The 19,300-nt window shown below is 61.0% G+C and overlaps 2 protein-coding genes across 2 annotated transcripts; both read right to left on the reverse strand.

The window, feature by feature from the left end:
- Positions 1–3,616: 3,616 nt before the first annotated feature.
- Positions 3,617–11,862, reverse strand: SLC25A10 (solute carrier family 25 member 10). The gene is made up of 11 exons (XM_025859873.2): positions 11,546–11,862; positions 8,633–8,752; positions 7,909–8,023; positions 7,775–7,823; positions 7,505–7,546; positions 6,782–6,825; positions 6,591–6,661; positions 6,209–6,301; positions 5,786–5,863; positions 4,813–4,869; positions 3,617–4,575 (listed from the first exon to the last, which is right to left on the reverse strand). The coding sequence occupies exons 1-11, from the start codon at positions 11,636–11,638 to the stop codon at positions 4,474–4,476; spliced, it is 864 nt and encodes a 287-aa protein (XP_025715658.1). The 5' UTR covers positions 11,639–11,862; the 3' UTR covers positions 3,617–4,473.
- A 3,579-nt stretch (positions 11,863–15,441) lies between these two features.
- Positions 15,442–19,268, reverse strand: MRPL12 (mitochondrial ribosomal protein L12). The gene is made up of 5 exons (XM_025859993.2): positions 19,089–19,268; positions 18,281–18,467; positions 18,029–18,115; positions 15,954–16,088; positions 15,442–15,824 (listed from the first exon to the last, which is right to left on the reverse strand). Exons 1-5 carry the CDS (start codon positions 19,160–19,162, stop codon positions 15,708–15,710), a joined length of 600 nt encoding a protein of 199 aa, XP_025715778.1. The 5' UTR covers positions 19,163–19,268; the 3' UTR covers positions 15,442–15,707.
- Positions 19,269–19,300: the final 32 nt, after the last annotated feature.

Raw genomic sequence — 19,300 nt, forward strand, 5'->3', positions numbered from 1 at the left:
GGGGGAGGGGAGAAGCAGCAGCACAGGACTCCACTTTCCCCTGTTTTCCATCATCTTTCAGGAGCGAACATCGCTTACGGAAAATGCGTCCCTGACGAGTGGTTTCCCCACCGCGCTTCTGTCTTGCTGTTCTGCTGTCACGGCCCAGTAAAGGGGAGGAAATACCCGGGTCTGGGGGCCGGGGTTGTTTCTGGGGAGGGTCTGGTTGGAGGGAGGTGTACTGTTCCAAGAAAAGCCTTCCCTACCCTGCAAGTTTGTGTTGTGGTCTGCGGGTAACTTAAAAAAACCCAACTATTTATAAATAGACACATGAACTCACCCCAGTTGGAGGGAGCGGAAAGAAGAGTCTGATGAGCCAGGGCCCCGGGGTCATTTGCGAGGGCCGGCCGGGCCCTCTGCATGCCTTTGGGCTGCTTTCAGGGATCCACCCTTGTCCCCAAGGGCCCCGGACGACACCAGCCTCATTCAAGGATCCTGAATTCCAGGAAGGGCCGGCTCGGGATGGGCGCTTCTGAGTGTGCTGGCCACAAGCGGTCCCCTCCCGTCCCAGCACCCACACCAGTACAGCCGTCAGACACGGCTCGCATGTGGCCGGCACCCATCCCTTAATGTGATCCTGCAATCAGATTCTCTTTGCAGGGGCCCCCGGCTGGCTCAGTCCAAAGAGCGAGTGCCCCTCCATCTCAGGGTGGTGGGTTCAAGCCCCATGTTTGGTGTAGAGAGGACTTAAAATCTTTAAAAGAAATTCTCTTTTCAAAGTTCAGTTATTTCCCTTCTAAGCAAAATATGAAACAGACACATTAATGTTTCTCGCATGTTGTTGGTCCCGTTTTAACAGGCGGCTTCCTGGCCCGGATCACCAGCAGCACTGGTGGGGGAAGAAGAGTCTGCTGCGAGCCGGCGCCGCAGTGGGGGTGTGGGGGGGAGGGTGGTGGGTGCAGGGGAAGCGAGACCTCACCAGTCCTCAGTGTGGGCGGGAGCACGCCTGCCTTCTGACAGCTGTCTTGATGTTCATTTCTTTTTTATGGCCTAGCAATCCTGTGTCCTGCAGACATGCCACATTCTGGTGGCCCTGTCAGCAGGTGGTGGACTTGGGGTCGTTCCTGCCCAAGGGTCTGTGTGGACACATGTTTCTTAGCTGCTGTAGCAATTGGCCCACCCTGGGCCGGTAACCGCCAGCTTCCGTCCTCTGTGCCCCAGCCCCCGCCCCCCAGGAGCAGCCAGAGACAGCCCGTGCGGCCCTGATCCATCATACGGGCTGCACCTGCCGCCCCCCATGACCACCGCCGAGGCCCCCTGCCTGCCCTCCAGTCTCTGCCGGAGGAGCTCGGGGTTCCCAGGGGGGCTGTTTTCGTGCCTTCCTGCAAGGGTTACGGTCTCAGCTCTGACATCCAGGTGTAGGATCCATTGCCAGGTGAGTTTTGTGTCCGTGTGAGGTGCGGGTCCGGCGTCAGCCCGCAGCATGCGGACGTCCAGGTGCCCAGCACCGCTTGTTGAGGCAATGTCCTTTCCCAGTGAGTGGTCTGGGCCCCTTTGTTGAAATTTCTTGACAACAAATACTTGGCATGTAACTTTTTGCAAAGTATGAAGTGTTTCTTTAAGAAAAAAAGGCCGGGCCGACGGCGGAATGCTGGGCCCTGGGCCCGGGGACTGCAGGTGCTGGCGCTGGCCCCCGGGGCTGAAGGCTGGGGGCCGGCCGGGCGCGTTGCTTGCTGCTTGCGCTCTCAGGCTGGCTTTGAGTGCCCACAGAGGAAGAACATGGGGGCCCTGGACTGGCCAGGCCTCTCCCGCCGTCCTTCCACCCCGAGCACTGGCTCCAGGAAGCCGCCGCCCGTAGAGGCTCTGCCTGCCGCCCGTGGCGTCCCTGCGCCGGGAAAGCTAGCGCCCCTCCCACCGCACCCGCTGCACCCAGCTGCACCACCGTGGTCCCGGCCAGGCTGGTCCCTGCCAAACCAGTTGGGGCACTTTCTCCCCTAGGTCCTGGGAGGGACGGGCAGAACGGAGGCTGGTGAGAGGCCCCGCACTGCCCGGGGCACATGAACGTAGTAAGAGGATTGCTTGCCCCGAAACCCGAAACAGCTTCAAGGAGAACACGCCCCTCCGTGGCCCACATCTGCCTCTGTGTGTCTGGGGTCTGAGGGCAGCCACAGCCTTCCCCCTGGCTTTATTCACCCCTACCCGTCCTGTTTTAGCATTGGGCTGTGGTTCTAGTTGTCTCAGTGGGGGTTCTGACCCGGGCACGGGGAGTTGTGTGCAAGCCCAAACCGCCAGCGTTGGGTCTGGCCAGGACCCTCTTTGGTGCCTGCCCCCGCGGCCCGCCCCCCCCTGCCAGCTCCACGACCCCGGAGGCCTCACTTCACCTTCTGAGATCCCCGGTGCACGGCTGCTTTGTGCCCATCCCCAAACCTGGCCAGGTCCTGAGACCCTGGCAATGACGCAGGAACCATGCCCCACACCAAGTCCTTTGCTCAGAAATGGGACCTGGATCCAGATCCGGTTTTAGGAAATTCAGGGGCAAAGGGGCCAAATTTGAGAGGAGGCGGCAGGACCCAGGAACAGGAGAGGACGGGAGGGAGACACCCCAGGCCTGGACTGGTTCACAGGAACGTAGCTCTCAAAGTGCAATTGCGTCAATTTGAGGACAGGAAAGATGGACCGTTACTGTTTCTACATATAATGATTTACTGCTGGAGTCATGTTCACATTTTTTGAAAGACTATTTTTAAGGATTTATTTGAGATAGAATCTCAAGCCGACTCTGTGCTGAGCACAGAGCCTGATGTGGGGCTTGATCCCACGACCCTGAGATCATGACCTGAGCCGCGACCAAGAGTCACTCAACCCGAGGAGCCACCTAGGTGCCCCTAAAAGACTATTTTTAGATACACGTGCCTAAGTATTTATCTATAAATGACCCCAAACCTGGAATTTGCTTCCAAATAATGCAGGGGGCGGGGCCGGTGCGTGCTCCCTGCTGGAGCTGAGGGAACACCTGGGTGTGGGCTTGCTGCAGCAGCAGCTTATCCAGATTTAGCGGGTTTTAGTTCCGAGCCGGGCAGCCTTCACCGCTGCCTAACCCCTTATGTTGCTGTGCACCTGAAATGCTCCAGAACCAGAGCGTCAGCAGCGGGCCCTGGGCAGCGTCTGTTTCAGGGTGGCCCCCGCCTCAGGGTGGCCCCCACAGCAGCTCCTGCCCTGTCTGTCCAAGGGTCTGCCCAGCCCCCTCCTGGGCTTGCCAGACTACGGGCCAGGGCCCAAGAGCCCAGGACTCTGACCCCAAGGGCTCCCCCCACAGCCGAGAGGGGACTCTCAAAGCGGGGGGCGGGGGCGTCTTGTAGCGCCCAGGTGCCTGCTGAGAAGGGGGGCTCAGGGGTCCATGGTAACTTGGATCCAGACCCCCAACGTGCACATCTTGCCCACCCCGTCCCCTCTCCTCCCCTGATTTTGCCCCCCCCCAGTTCCTCTGCCCACAGTCCACCCCAACGTATCCGGTCAGGGCTGGGGCTTCTTTCTCCCTCTGGACCCTCAACCTTGCCCCCCAGAATGGGACAGCCCTCCTCAGAGGGTGCAGAGCAGGTCCTGTGGCCCTCGGACAGCACAGCAGCCGACACGCAGATGCCAGACGTGGAGCACTTCACGGTCCTTTATTAACACCCCTGCAGAGCACCCCTGCTGGGGTTGGGGGGTCGGGCTGCTCTGGCAGCAGAACTCAGGCGCGGGCATCTGGGTCTTGGCCGTGGGCAGACGCCACCATCCACACGGAGCAGGCCCGAGGACACCCTGCAGCCTGCCTCTGCCTGGGAGCTGTGGGAGGCGGGGACGCCATGTGTACCCCACGCTCCCTGAAGCAGCAGCAGGCTCCTGGCTTTGAGAGCTTTTGGCAAAACTACTTGTTGAAGCAGCAGGGGGCTGGCTGGACCTGGTGCCCGCGGGCCATGTGATCACCCTCCCTCCTGGGCAGGCTGATTCTGCATGGTGCCGTCTGCCCGGGGCCCGGGAGCTCCAGGGGCACAGCTACCTTTGAGAATGTCAGAAAAGCTATGGTCCCTCTCCAGAAATAAAAGGGCACGTGGACACACCTAGTTTGGTGAGCCATGCTGGGGGTCTGCACCCCTCTCCGCGGCCACCCAGCTCCTTGATGGAAGCTGCTGGAAGATGGTGCTGAGGGCCCCAGACTCTAGAAAGTCTGGACAGCCCACCTTGTGTTAACCGACTACTCAGGGAGGAGAGCAAACAGAACCCAGGGCCCGGACACCTCCCCTCTGAGTCATTAGTGTGCGGGAGCGGGGCCGCCGGAATACCAGGTGGGGAGAGCCTGGGGTGGGCAGGCAGGAGGCGGAGAGGACAAGCTCACTGGAACGAGCCCAGGCCCAGGTGTGGGCAGGAGCCTGCTGGGGAAGGCCAGGGTGGAGGTCCCAGCCCGGGAGGAGGGAGGAGGGCACCGGGGCCGCGCTCAGCCCGCTCCCCGGCCCATCAGGAAAGCACTTTGATGCCGAAGTGTTTGCGGAGCTGTTCCAGAAACACAAACGTGAGCACGGTGTGCGGCATGAGGCGGATGCCTGCAGGAAGGAGGCCCTGGGCCGAGACAGAGAAAACAGGAAGTGAAGGGAGCCCAGAGAGGGCCCCGCCCCCACAGCCACGGGGGTCGGGGGTCGGGGTAGCAGTACGGACCCCGCCCCAGCTGGCCCCTACCCCGCCCCTGCAGCCACAGGCCCCTCCCACCATGCCCCTGGCTCCGCCCCAGCCCCCCAGCCCCCCCCCCCAGCCCCCGCCCAGCCCCGCCCAGCCCCGCCCAGCCCCGCCCAGCCCAACCTTGTAAAAGGCCAGTGGCCCGAGCTTTGCTGTCTCTACTGCGCAGTGGAGAACACCCTGCAGAAAACACAAAGTAAAGCAATAAAAAAAGCTGCATTTTACTTGCAGGGTACAAATAACACGCCCCTCCCCCAGCACTAGCCAGGGGCCCTGTGCAGTGAGCAGCCTGGACCGGTCAAAGGTCATGACAGCCGGAGAAGCGAGCAGCCGAGAAGCTCAAGGCCACCCCGCCTGCTGACACAGCAAAACCAGAAGCAGGCAGAGGGGAACCGCCGGGCACCCACAGCATGTGGGGGGCTGGGAAGAGGAGCAGGGCACGCAGAGACACAGAAGTGGCCATGCGGGTCAGCCGAGTTCTGGGCCTGCCCATTAGAATGCGGCAGCTCACTGACTTTCACTGACTACAGTGAACAGGCCGCCTCTGTGAACACCAAGGAATCAGATTTAAAACACACAGGGGGGCGCCTGGGTGGCTCAGCTGGCTGGGCTGCTGCCTTCGGCTCAGGTGGATCGAGTCCCACATCGGGCTCCCTGCTCAGCGGGGAGTCTGCTTCTCCCTCTGACCCTCTTCCCTCTCGTGCTCTCTCTCTCATTCTTAAATAAATAAATAATCTTAAAAAATAAATGAATAAAACACACAGGGGGGCGCCTGGCTGGCTCCGTCCGTAGAGCCTGCGACTCTTGGGTTGTGAGTTCAAGCTCCACGTTGGGCGTGGAGCCTACTTAAAAAAAAATAAAGTCTTTAAAAAAGGGCCAAGGGCGGCTCCATGGCTGGCTGGGAACAGCAACTGGGGAGAATGTGCTCGTGGAGGGGGAAGAAAGCCTCGTCCACATGCCAGGACAGGGACACGGGCTCACGCAGCCATGGAGCCTGGAGCCTGATAATAGCAGTGTGGGGACCCCTCCCTGGTCCCCCATGCCGGCCCCCAGGCCTGTACTCTTGAGGGGGACAGTGCCTGCAGCCCCCACTCACCTGATACTCGCCCTTGGAGTTCATGAGACGCGTCTTCAGCACATCCAGGGGCTGGCACAGGATCGTGGCACACCCACCCTGTGGGGAGGGGGGCTTATCACCAATGGGCCTGCCAGGCAGAGTACGGGGGCACCCGTCATCCTCCCCCACAGACCCACCCCCATAGAAGCCCTGGCCCGGATCCCTGGAGGCATCCTCAGGGCTGTAGGGCCCTGGGCTGCTGGGGGGCACTAGGAACCATCCCAGCTTGGGAACCAGGGCCTCAGTGCCTACATACGTATGCAGCCCCAGAGGGACATCCGCCACACCTGCCCACAGCCTCCTGCCTTCTGAGCCCCGGCCTTGTCCTGGGCACCGTCAGCTCCCAAGACTACTCAGCCTCCCCTTCCCGAGCCTCCCACAACGGCCAGGCCCAGCACTCACCGCGATGAAGCTGGCGACAAAGTGAGTGAGGACACCATCAGACAGGTACCCAGTGCTGAGGACCAGCTGCTTGGCCTGATCGTAGCAGGACAGCTGTCGGGGGAGGGGTGAGCAGGGCCTGTGGGATGGCCCCCAGCCCCAGGAAGGGTAGACAGGGGCCCACAGGGACATCACCAGGACTGACCAAGTGCCTGCTCTGCAGGTCACCTCCAGTTACTGTGACCGGGCAGACGGGGGAGGCCCGGACTGGGAGGGGCCTACCAACCTCCCCAGCCCCCACCTGTGGTCCATGCCCACTGCCTTCCTCCACCACCTCTCCAGGGGCTGAGGGCGGGCCCCCCAGATGCTGCCCCAGGAGGCCCACCGCCAGCAGAAGCCCCACCTGGCCCACGGTGACAAGCATCCCTCGACTGGATGCCATGCTCGCGCCCGAAAACAGCTTCTTCAGACCCTCTGCCAGAGAACGGAGGTCAGGCGCCCAGCCACACGCCTCAGGCCTCCCCCCATGTCCTGCACAATACTCCCCAGGCCCCTCTGCCTCCTTGGACCCCCCAAAGGGCCTGCTCCTCTTACCTTCTCGGGCCACCCGGTACAAGCCATCCACGGCATGGGCGTAGCTGCCAGGGACAGACAAGGGGCCGGGGTGAGGCCCTCCCTGCCCACTGGCCCACAGGGGAGGGTCCTCCCCGGGGCCAGCCATGCAGCTGCCACAGGGGTCAGGGGACAACAGTGCCGGAAGACCCCCCCCACCCCGCCAAGGCTGGGTCTGTCTGCGGGCTGGTCCTCAGGGTGAGAGGGTGGGGGCCTGCCTGGAGCCCTGTTTTACCCCTGGACTGTAGCCAATGTCTGCTCCCTAGCTAGGGCGTCCGTCCATAGGCAGCCTTGGAATCAATAGGATCTTAGACTTCATGAAAAATGGTATTTTTACCATTAAAAAAAAAAAAAATCCCAGCCCCCAAACTTGTTTAAAGGCCCAAACCCCCTCACTTAAGCTTGTAAACCATCCTTCCTGTGAACAAGTACAAGATATCAGAAATGGGGGGAAAGTAGCCAGCCTCCATCCCAGATTCCCCTACCAGGAAAGAACCCAGAGGCCCTCCTGACTCCAGGCGGACGAGAGCGCTGTCAGCAGCCTCTGCCTGCTCCAGGTGACACCACAGGCAACAAGGCCTCTTGGGGCTCCCAGCCGGGGACTGGCAGAGCCGCTCAGGTCTTCCTGCTCTGCACGCACCCCCCCCCCAGGCCCCCCCCCCCCCCCTCCCCGCCAACCAAGAGCAGAACTTGCCCGCTACTCACTTGCGGCGCTGATTCGGGGGCAGCTTCATGTCATTCTGCATCCTGAAACAACCACAGGCTCAGGGGTGCGGCAGGGGGCCAAATATGACCCACACAGAAGCTGGCAGGCTTTGGGGCTCACCCTGGCCTGCCCCCCAGGCCCCCGTGTCCAGGCCCCCAAGGTCCGAGTGCTTGCTCCAGGCTGAACACACCGCAGACCCCAGCAAGTAAGCCCCCCGCCCTGTCAGGAGTCGGGAAAGACCCTGGCCTTGGGTGGGGGCACACACTGACCTGACATTGACCATATCTGCGGGAGTCCCCACGAAGCCTCCAATGCAACCTGGGGCGACAGACCCCAGAGCCAACATGTGATGACTGGCAATGTCCGCCTGCGCCCACCCTCCCTGGCCCAGCTGGCAGCTCACCGCTGATGGAGCCCAGCAACACCTTCTTGTAGAAGGGCAGGGGCCCCTCACTGCCCTTCGCCATGTGGTCCCGCACGGTCTCATAGATGGCGAACCGAGTCAGGGAGTAGGTCATCTGGGGGAAAAGGGGCCCAGCTCAGAGGCTGCAGGTGGGAGAATCCTGCTGGGCATGTCGGCCCTCCCCACCCCAGCCCTTCTGGTTTAAAATCATCACCAAATGGGCCATGGGGCCAGTGAAGGACCCTCCCAAGGCCACATGGTCAGCAAGTGACTGAGCCAATTCACAAACCCGGGGCTGGTTGAGATCAGAGTTTCCCTCCCCGGGCTCAGTTTCCCCATGTCTAAGGGGAGGTCTTGAGCCAGCTGTGAGAGCAGGGCTGGCCCCATGGAAGGCAGAAGCACATCCCAGGCCACCACACCCTGCCAACTCCTGGGGCCGTGTGGTTCCTTTCTCCTACCCAGCCTTGAAAAGGAGCACAAAGTAACTCCCATGCCCACGGGGCACCCACAGTGCATCTGAGTCCAGACCAGGGACACCAGTCTTTCCCTCTACCTGCATGGGCTCTGCGACCAGGACTTAGGGAAGCCCTTACCTCGCGGGGCGGGGGACTTAGGGAAGCCCTTACCTCGCGGGGCGGGGGGGGGGGGGGAGCTGAGAGGCAGAAGCGCCCTCCCGGGAGTCATAGCCACCCACTGTCCCGGGAGTGGGGAGCCCCGGAGGCACCTGTCTGCACAGGGAGGCACTCAGGCCGTTGTAGAGTGCCAGGATGCCGTCGGAGCGCACCACCTGCAGGGCCATGCCCGTCATGCGCAGCTTCACCTCCTGCTGCGTCTGCAGATGCACCTGTCGGGGCACAGCTGCTCACACAGGGCCCTGCCGCAGGGCCCACCCAGCCCGGCTCTGCTCCGAGCCCTTTCCCACCATCTGCCACTTTTATACCCACACGAAGACCCCATGGGCTGGCTCCTCTCAGCACCCCAGTTTAGAGACGGGAAACTGAGGCACAGGGAGACACAGAGGTCTCCTAAGGGTGCCCAGCTGGGTGTAGATGGGACTCCATGCCCACACCTGGCACCAACCAAAATATTCCACACTATTTTGCTTTACAAGGGACAATGCCGGCTGACACGTGAGCCCACCAGACCTGTGAGAAATAGTTCACCTATGTGTCGGAGTCCTCACAGCACCTGCTGCAGGAGTGGGGGTCATCAGTCCCATTCTGATGAGGACACTGAGGCCGGGTGTAGACCCCACAGGGTGACTCCAGAGCCCCATTTCTTAGCCATGCCACTTCTCGAGAGGGATCAGGCGTTGTGGGGACTCAGAGACAGGCTGAAGAAACGTGGTGGGCTTGGAAGAGATACTGGGAGCCGGTGGGGGAGAGGGGAAAGGGCACTGCTGGGAGGGCCGCCCTGGGGTCTGTCCCCACACGCCCCACTCTGTCCAGCCCCATTCGTGTTCTGGCTGGGCCCCCCCGGGCAGGTTACGGACCCTCCTGCCTCAGTTTCCCTCAGTGTGCTACGAGGATGAAGTTTATTTATTTGAGAGAGAGAATGAGAGAGAGAGCACATGAGAGGGAAGAGGGTCAGAGGGAGAAGCAGACTCCCCGCCGAGCGGGGAGCCCGACGCGGGACTCGATCCCGGGACTCCAGGATCATGACCTGAGCCGAAGGCAGTCGCTTAACCAACTGAGCCACCGAGGCGCCCCATGAGGATTAAGTTTAGCTCCGTGGGTGTACCTTTCCTTTCCTTCTCTGTCCCCGCCCAGGGGCTTGGGTGGTAGGGCGGCGAAGGTGGGTGGGGACGGAGAGGGCTTTGTGCTCCACTCAGCCACAGAGGCCAGTGGGACAGGAAAGAGGGCACTGGGCCTGGGGGCAAGGTGTCCATGCAGGAAGGAGCCCTTGTCCAGGCGAGAAGCAGCTGTGAGGACTGAGCCAGGGCAGAGGGCAAAGGGAGAGATCAAAGAGCTGTAAAATCATTTCTCCAGTGGCCACGCTGTCGAGAGGCAACACGCTCAGCCAGGGCCTCCCAGGGAGGCCCGCCTCCAAGGCTGTCCTCCCTGCTGCCACCCCCGCAGAGGGCTGAGTACCCCCTGGGCCAGACAGCAGTCAGCGTCCTGTGGCTGCCTGCTGCCCTTGACCCTCCTGGCAGCATTCTGCAGTAATACAGAACCCGGGGGGCAGGGTATGGGGCAGTGATGCCCAAAGGAGCCTTGGACAATGGACAGGGGGCTCTGCGCCGCTCCAAGGGCCCCTAGAAGCTGTGCTCACCCACAATCGGACACAGAGCCTAACCCTCCAGGGCCCCACGGTGGAGATGGCGCAGATGGCACAGTACCTGCCTGGGCATCAGGAAAGCAAAATAAAACAGACACGAGGGGAGGCTCCTCCTTTCTCAAAACAAGAAGCACCTTTCAGTTCACTGTCACCTCCTCTCTCAGGTGGTCACAGCACCTTCCAGGCCTGGCCCTGTTCCTCCTAACCCCCTCTCAGGCCCTGGGGGCTACTAGGAGCCTGCAGGCCTCTCCCAGGACAAGCCAGGTCTCAGGTGTGCCAACGGGGCTACCACCTTCAGCCCCCACGACTGCTAATCCTGCCTAGACTGGAGGTGAGCATTTTTACTAGAGAAGTCAATCCCCCTTCATTTAGGACAAAAGCTGCTGAAAGAAACATACCCTCAGGTGGAGGAGGGGCTGGGGTGGGGGCCTGGCTGGAGGCTGAGGTTTGGGTCAACAGGGCCAAAGGTGCCAATCCCTTCCAGGGAGTGAGTATGGGGGTCAGGCTGCTTTGGGTGGGGGTAGGGACAGAGGTGGCCAGGGAGCTGCCCCCCTGGCCCACGGGTCCCATGTGACCACAGCCCAGGTTCCCCAGGGCAGGGCCTCCTGGGCCGACCAGGCACCATCAGCCCTTTCTTCTTTGTTCTTTGTAGTGAGAAAGGGGCAGAAAACAACCCCCTCCCCGCACCACCCCCCCCCCGGCCTGGCCCTGGGAGACAAGAGAAGTTCTGTCTCATACTGCCCCATAAGCATTTTTCCTTAAAAAAAAAAGTAAAATGAGTGTGAATGCTTCTTGCTCACCCTCACAGAGCAGGACCTGTGTGGGTGCAGGACCTGCGGCTTCCAGGTGCCAACCCAGTCCCGGAGGAAGCAGCCCAAAGCAGGGATCCCAGGGAACGTAGCCCAGGGTACGTGTCCCATTCCCTCACTGTGTGCTGGGTACCCATCAGGCAGGGTGGCCACCTGGTCTATGCCCTGGGTGTGCTAGAGCCAACAGGTGTGCACCCCAGAGAACCACCCCCTCAACTCGAAACCAGGCAGAACTCCTGTCCTCAAAACTGCGGGATGGAAATTGGCTCAGAGAGGCCAAGCGACTAGCCCAAGGTCACACAGGTAGTATGGGGCACAGCCGGGGCTGGAACGTGGCCCGTGGTCCCCAACAACAGGCACCGCTACCCCGGAGTGGGCAGGGTCTCCGGGCGGGGTCAGTGATCCACAAGGCGGCCCCAAGTCTCAGGCCTTCCAGGGCCAGGGCAGGGCCAGGCAGGTCAGTGCCCAGGCGTGGGTGGCGCCCCACGCCTCCCCCCTCCCCAACCCCCGGCCCCTCGCACCCGGCCCCGCCCGGGCCGCGCCGCCCTCACCTTGAGTAGGTCCAACGGGTGCGTGCAGCAGGCGGCCCCGCAGGAGGCCAGTCCCCCGAAGTACCAGCGCGACACGCGCGCCTCCGCCGCCATGGCCCGCAGCGCGGACGCCCGGGAGCGCCGGCAGCCCACGTGCAGCTCCTGCTGCCCACACCCCGGACCCGGCCTCCGTCCGGTCCCCGACAGAACCCCGACTCCCGCCCCGGACCCCGGCCCGCACCGCCGCCGGCGCCGAGTTCAAAGCGCCACCCGCCACCCGCGCCCCGCGCAGCCAATGCGCCCGCGCGGCCCGGGGGGCGGGGCCATCTAGACCCCGCCTCGAGCCGGGGGGCGGACCGCGCCTTAAAGCGGCGGTGGCCCCGCAACGGAGCCGCCTGCGTCTGTGCCCGAGGGGCTAGCTAGCGCGTGGCGGGGGGAGCCCCCCTACCGACTCCAGGGAGCCTGCTGGGTGGCCTGCTCCACGTCCCCCCACCCCGCCCTGCTCCGGCCGCCGCAGGGTCACCCCCACGCCTAGGGCAGGTCTCCGAAGGTCGCCGCCAAGGAGCGGCCTCGGCGCTCAGCCAGTCCCTGCCACTCCCGGAGGCCGGCCTCCTGGAAATAGCCCGCCCCAGCCGCGGCCCTGACCTTGCACCCAGTGTCCCGGCTCCGCCACGCAGGCCCTGGGGGTCAGCCCTGGGACACGTGCACCCGGAGGGGGTGGCAGAAAACCTTCTTGGGGCCAGTCAGCAGATTACAGAAAAACTAGGGGCAAAAGACAATTCGGGGAGACTAGCGGCCCTCCGGTGCTCCCAGCCAAGTCCAGCCTCAGGTGTGCTCTGACCAGACAACCATCCTGGAAGTGGACAAGGAGACAGGAAGTTCTGAGCCATGGGAGTTCAGGCTCCTGGGAGCTGGAGTGGCTGCCTGCCCGCCGGAGATAGCCACATGTGTGCAGATCCCCACTCTTATTCCAACATCCAGCAAACGGGAGGTGGAAGTATGCTCCTAAGCCGGAGATGCACCAGCTGGGCAAAGTGGAAATCTGAATCCCCAGGGCCACTTTACAGCAGGGCCACACGGGCCCAGAGAAGACAGAGCCAGAGACCCCTTCCCCAGGGAAGAACCTATATCTTGCAGTTCCAGCTTGGCCACTGCAGCCCTCCACCCCCACGCAAGGAAGAAGTGTGAGGGGCATTGGGGAAACAACTCTGGGTCCCCTGAGCCTGCTGAGCGCCCAGCAATTATCTGTGTCAGAGGCATAGTATGGGCCAGCAAACCTCCCTATTTACTTAGAGCTGCCACTCGGAGACAAAGGACTCTGTCTTTTAGAACTGCAGGAGGCCTCTGACCCCTGAGGTCATCAGCTGGGGAACTGCTGCAGAGATGGTGTCCAGCCCAGAAATGCTGGGGACCCTGGGAGGTGGTGGAGGGGGGTGGCCACACAGGCATCCTGCTGGATCTGAAGTAGAGGGGCAGGATGGAAAGAAGACCCTAGCTGTAGACTAGATGGAAACTTGGGGCCTGGGGTGGGGCGGGGGCAGGCACAGTGGGGGAAGGGTCACAGCAATTTTCCAGAAGAAACCAGAGGAGGCACTTGGCTGGCTCAGTTCCAAGAGCATGTGACTCCTGGATTCTGGGGTTCTGAATTCAAGCCCCACATTGGACATAGAGGTTACTTAAAAAAAAGTCAATTGTATTTCTTTATATCAGCAATAAACAAACTGAAATTAGGAAAAACAATTCCATTAAAAAAAAGAGAAGATGCGAGACACCAAAGCTCTGCAAGGAAATGTGAAAACGTGAGATGGCTTTCATACCTAAGCCCTTTGTTTAAAGAAACAGAGCTGACAGACTGGTGGGTTGCAGGGGAGTGGCCGCCTTGTCCAGTGTCCCATGGGGAGTAAGTAGCATCTTCAAGCCCACTCCGGAGACCCAAGCCAGCACCAAACCTGCCCAGAACCAGGTCTCATTCAAGATAAATCAAGATGTCTGAATCTTTGGTCAGCCCAAGGGTAATGTTACCAGCTCCTGACTACAAAGAAGCTAATCTCAGAGAAGGCAAGTGGAGGGGACAGCCCAGAAAGCTAGGGGCAAGGTCCCGGGGTGGGGGCTGCCACCTCTCTCTGGTCACATCAGCAAGACAGGGTCCTGAACCCACGTAGGGGAGAAAGCCCCAGTGCAGACCGAGGACTGCCCCCCGGTGAGAACGGCGGATCCCTGAAGCTTCGGAGCAGAAACTGAAGAGATCTGAGAACTGAAATGTCAAGAGCGGCAGCACAGCACGTTGCAATCTGTGAACTCCCTCAAGATCTGGAAACGCTCGAGGAGAGCAAAGCGTGGAGGAATCCTGGAAAATGCACCAAGTGTGGGGCGACTTTTTAAGACAAAGGTGGCACTTTGCAAGCTCTAGGTCAGCGAACTCAAAAAGATCCCCAGCCAAATTCTCAAATGGATCATAACTACTTGTGCATAAACCCAAGGTTTTAGATGGGGAGGTCAGGCGAGGTCTTGAGAACAAGGCTGCCTGGCCAGGCCTCTCGGGTGGGGCCTGTCTGCACTGCAGCATTCCCATGTCCTCAAGAGGCCACATGGGGGGCCAGGTAGACACCAGGGTCCCTGGAATGGGCAGGAGGCAGGGGTCAGCTCCAGATCTCCCTCTTCCGTGTTTCGTTAGCCTGGACAAAGACCCAGTATGCTAACTCCTACCAGGACCTGACAGGACCTGTAAGGTTTCGTGTGGGCGCCATCAGGGCAACTCAGGATGCACAGCAGATCTACTTCTACTTTCCTTGCTGAGCTCAGGGGCCAAGGCCAAGTGGCCTCCAGGGACTCAGGGCATGCCCCACCTACTGCCAGGTTGGAGACACTTTATTGGCCAACTACAGACCAGAGCAGGTCAACACTGGAGCTGGGGGGGACCACCAGGGCCTGTGAAGTCAGGTGGGGGGCACCAAGCGATCACCATCCAAGCACTGTCCTAGCCTGGTGGAAGGTAGGCAGAACGGGGATGGCCTGATAGCCTGATGGCCCTGGGGTACGGCATCAGCTGCACTTTTGAGCAGCCACCCCCAGGCCGTCCAGCATGGAGCAGGAGGTCGCATCATCCCAGGAAGAGGGAAGGGGAGAAAGGGAGTCCTCATCATCACCCTAATTCCCCTGGAAAGACAAAGGGGCTCAGAGATGAGGCGGACTCTGTAGGTGACCTGCGGAAGGGAAGGCCGAGGCTGAGGACTGTCCCTGAGTTCAGACCACTCCCTTCCCCCAGGAAAAGGCAGTTGGGTCAGCAGAATACTGGGCGAGCCGTACCCACCCAGGTGGCCCAGCAGTCACCTGTTGAGGGAAGGCATGCCCAGAGATCCGCTGATGGTGAATCATTAACCCTCTGGGACTGTCCGGGCCAGACTTGGCCAGCGGGGCTCTCTGGGTCAGGGAGCAGCCTTCTTACAAGGAGTCCAGCAGGAAGCATACTCTCTGGGTGCGGGGCATGGCCCGCTGGGAACACAGCAGCTCCCCAGGCCTGTCCTGAGGGGTTCTATCCTATAGACGCAATGTCCTCTCTGGTCCCACAGCCCCGTCCTTGCATTCTGCCAACGTGGCCAGGGAGGGGGCACGGGGGCCTGCCATTCTCAGGCACATGCCTCACCGCTCACCTCAGTCTGCTAAAGACCACCACAGGTGCCCCACACCCACCTCCCAGTGATGATCTGGCAGCAGCCAGCTGCTGCCACCCCAGCAGGAGGGGCGCTGCCCGTACCCCCGGTGTGCTGCCACCAGCCCTGGGAGGTCAGGCCCCTGCACACAAAGGACCCAAAGGTCGCTGACCAACCCCCACACATCCCACTGGGGAATGAGGGGGCTACCCTAGCCAGCTCCCCACCACCCACCTGGCAGCCCACCCAGATACACCACTCTGCACACACAGTACCCAAACAATGTATTTTTCTCAGTTGCCACCAGGGGGTGCATGTTGACCGCGGTAAGTTCTAGAGTCCGTCTCCCTGGTGCTCACGCAGGAGCCACGCCCCCAGGCTCAGCCGGTCCATCCGCCCGTCCCAGAACGGAATTGGCCCAGGGGTGCCAGTGCCGCAGTTCTGTTCCGAGGCTGCTCCCACCAGCAGGTCCCAGACAGGGGGGCCTCGCCCCGGTCCCAGGGACCCTTGTCCACCAGTCCTCAGAGCTGGCCCTACTCCAGAACCACGGTGCCGCCCACCGCCTCCAGGGCTGCCTTGATCTTCTCTGCCTCGGCCTTGGCGACATTGGCCTTGATTTCCTGGGGCAGGGACTCCACCAGCTTCTTTGCCTGCCACAGAGCAAAGTCAGGAATGGGGCCTGGGTGGCCGCAACCTATCTGCCCCAGAAGGGGCCAGTCCCAGAACCGCTCGCATGGTAGGGACAGCAGGGGGAGGCCTGTGTGGCACACGGAGCTCACCTGGACGAGGTTTATGCCCTGGATGTAGTTCTTGATTTCCTTGATCAGCTTCACTTTGTCCACGGGCTTTGCCTCTGTTAGGCGGACAGTGAAATGTGTCCGTTCTTTTTGTGTGGGGATGTCTTCTTCTGCTACCTGGGAGAGGGAGAGACAAAGCACAGGGTGCGGTAGGCACAATCGCTCCTGGGCCACCTTGTCCTGTTACCTCCAAGCCCCAAAGCAAGGCCAGCAAGGCCCGCAGCTCCAGCTGGAGGCGCACCAGCCCTGCTGGGCTCGGGGCTAACCGCGTGGAGCCTTCCCTCCCTCCCTCCCACACTCCCCAGCTGAGACCTGGCTCCCGGGCCAGAACACTGCCCTCTCCCCAGAGGCAGTTCTGAATCTGCCTCCCCTCACCCACCCACTCAAGTTCCCTTATCCCTTCAAAGCTGTAATTGTGGGACAGGCAGGCTGACAGCAACAGCTCTTATCCAACAGCATTTCAGGAAAGCAGTGCCATTGTCATCCTCAGCCAAACCCCGTGTGGATGATAGACTGACAGGCCGCCGCAGCCCCACCTTCGCTGAGTGACCGACGACAGGAGGACGAGGCTGACAGAGGCCCTGCTGTCACAGCTGAAGACACAGCACCCCCACGGGGCAGGGGACACGTGGCGCGGCAGCCTGGGAGGGGGCAGTCCTGGTTTAGATCTGCTCCCCAATTACTATTTTTTAAAAGGTTTTATTTTTGATAGAGCACAAGGGGAAGCAGCAGGGGGAGAGGGAGAAGCAGGCTTCCCGCGGAGCAGGGAACCCAATGAGGGGCTCAATCCCGAGACTCTTAGGATTGTGACCTGAGCCGAAGGCAGACGCTTAACCATCTGAGCCCCCCAGGCGCCTCCCGCCCCCCAATTATTGACAGTATCCCTTCATTCTCAGAAGCGTTCCAGTTTCGACAATAAAGTTCAGAGGAACTCCGTCTCTCCTTGCCCCAAATGTTCAGCCTGAATCTCACCAGCCTATGAAGCTACCAGTTTGCAGCAGATGGAGGAGTGGAGCTGATACCACTAGAACCATCAGACACGTCCGGGATGTGGGACACCCCACAGGACCCCTGACCTGGATTTCGTAGTAAAAGATGGCCAGGGAAAGGGGACTGAGGACGGGAGCCAGACTGCAGGGACCTAGTGACCACATGCAACACACAGTGTTTAGACTGGAATAAACCCGCTGCTATAAAGTCTGGAACCATTAGCTAAATCTGAACAGACTGAGCGAGAAAATCACTGTTGATGATGTTTGTCGTACAAATGGCTCGTGGCTACGTTAAGAAAACGCCTCTGTGTTTAGAGATACGTGCTGGAGCACAAAGAGAAAGGACAGACCGGACACGTGCCTTAAGCTTCAAGGGACAAGCAAAGTAAACACGGCAAAACCTTAATCGTTATCGAGGCTGAGTGATACGTACATAGATTGTTCTTTGTACTTGATAATTTTGGAATTTTCCCAACAGAAAGTGCAACATCCCCCCACCAAACCAGAAACAAACAAAAAACATAACAAATCAGTGCGTGGCTTCAGGTCGGCTGGTTTCGTCGTGGAGACCCAAACTTGCCCATCACCCCCCCATCTCTGCTCCAGCCCTGGCCGTGCCCCACGGCTCTCGTGCCCACCGGCCCTCTGCTGGGAAAGCCCTCTCTCTTCCTGTATTCCTCAAATCTCCCCTACAGTGCCACCTCCTTATCATGGCCTCCCTGGAAATTGTAACCCTCCCCTCCCCTTAAGCTTCTTCCCTACGTTTTTCCCACAGCACTTATCATGTTCTGCTATTCAATAAAATTTTTCTTTTTCTTCTTATTTGGCTTATCGCCAATTTCCCTCCACAAGAAACACGGTCTTCACGTGGGCAGGGATCTGCACATCCTCGGCAGGAAGGTGGTCCCGAGGACGCTGCAGGTGGCCCACAGCCAGCACACACAGCTTTGCGGGATGTGTTGGCCGATGCAGGCTTAAGATGAGGGACAATGAGAGAAATCTGGCCACGCGACATGGTGGCACCAGAGGAAAACCTTTTTGCATGGGACCCTGGCCCGCGCCCACCTCGGGGGGTGCTGCTGCAGCAGGGGCAGCTCCGGGCATCGTGCCGCCCATCGGCATGAGTCCAACATCCTGGATCTTCAGTGTTTTCTGCAGGGAGAAGGGAGAGCAGAGTCTCAGTCACTGCCCATCACGTTCGAAGACACCCACACAACAAGCCCGACACAGTCCTCATACTCAGGGAGCACGCTTCGGACAATTTACCACGCTCCCCAAATATACCAAGAACAAGACACAGGCCTGGGCTTGTGATACCTTCAGGAGCTCGTTGAGGTCTGAGATTTCCAGGAGTGTGAGGCTGGCGATGTCCTGGACAAGCTGCTGGATCTTGGGGGGATACTCCTTGGGCGCGTTATCCAGGGGTGCACCGGCGAGGGCCTCCCCCATTCGATGGCCGCCGCATCTCATCAGCCTCACAGCGCAGACACGGGGCACCTGTTGCCTAGCCCCCCATTCCAACAAGTCTGTCAGACTGGCACAAGCGGGTGGCACACACACACAAGGCGGGTAGGCGCTATGAGCTCAGGTCTAGCTCCCTGGTCCCAACCCGGGGTTCTCAGGTTCCAGGGTCCACGAGGATAAGGGGACTTCCCAGCTACCTTAAATTCTTCAACGAGCCTTAGAAATCCACGCGAGTATTTGCAGACAGGCTACCCGCAACATTAGCTTCCGGGTCGGAAAAACTATCTGCCCAAGGGCGCAGGACAGTAACGTGAATGCATTCCGCTACACTAAGCCTCTCAGAATCTGGGGCCCTCGGGCGGCACAACGCCGGACCCAGCGACGGAAGACCTACCACGTCACTGGGGCTGCGGGGGAAACTGAGGCCCGGGGAGAGACAGGGACCTGTGCACGGTCGTCTGGGGCCTCCCCTAGCACACTCAGCAGCCCGAAGGAGTCGGCGGAGTCGGGGGGCCCTCGCGACGCCCACCTGCGCCGGGCCCCGACGAGTCCGGGGGGCACACCGCCCGCCGCGCGCGGACGCCGCCCCCAACCTGCACCCTCAGTTGCCGGCCGAGGGCCCCGACCCTGCCACCCTCCAGCCCTCGGCGGGCCGCGGTACCTGGCGAGACGGAGCGCAGCGCCCTGAAGCCCGAGACACGGCCCCCAGAGGGGGCGAGCGGCCGCCAGCAGCATCGGTCCGCGGGCGGGAAGGTCACACGCGGCTCCCCAGGAGAAGGACGCTCTAGCCGCCGGGGCCGCCGGGCATCCGAGCTGAGTGAGGACGCTCTAGCCGCCGGGGCGCCGAGCATCCGAGCTGTGTCAGGACGCTCT

This window comes from Callorhinus ursinus, unplaced genomic scaffold (assembly GCF_003265705.2).
Source record: "Callorhinus ursinus isolate GAN/ISIS: 27379988/994484 unplaced genomic scaffold, GSC_fseal_2.0 scaffold68, whole genome shotgun sequence".
Classification (NCBI taxonomy): Eukaryota; Metazoa; Chordata; class Mammalia; order Carnivora; family Otariidae; genus Callorhinus; species Callorhinus ursinus.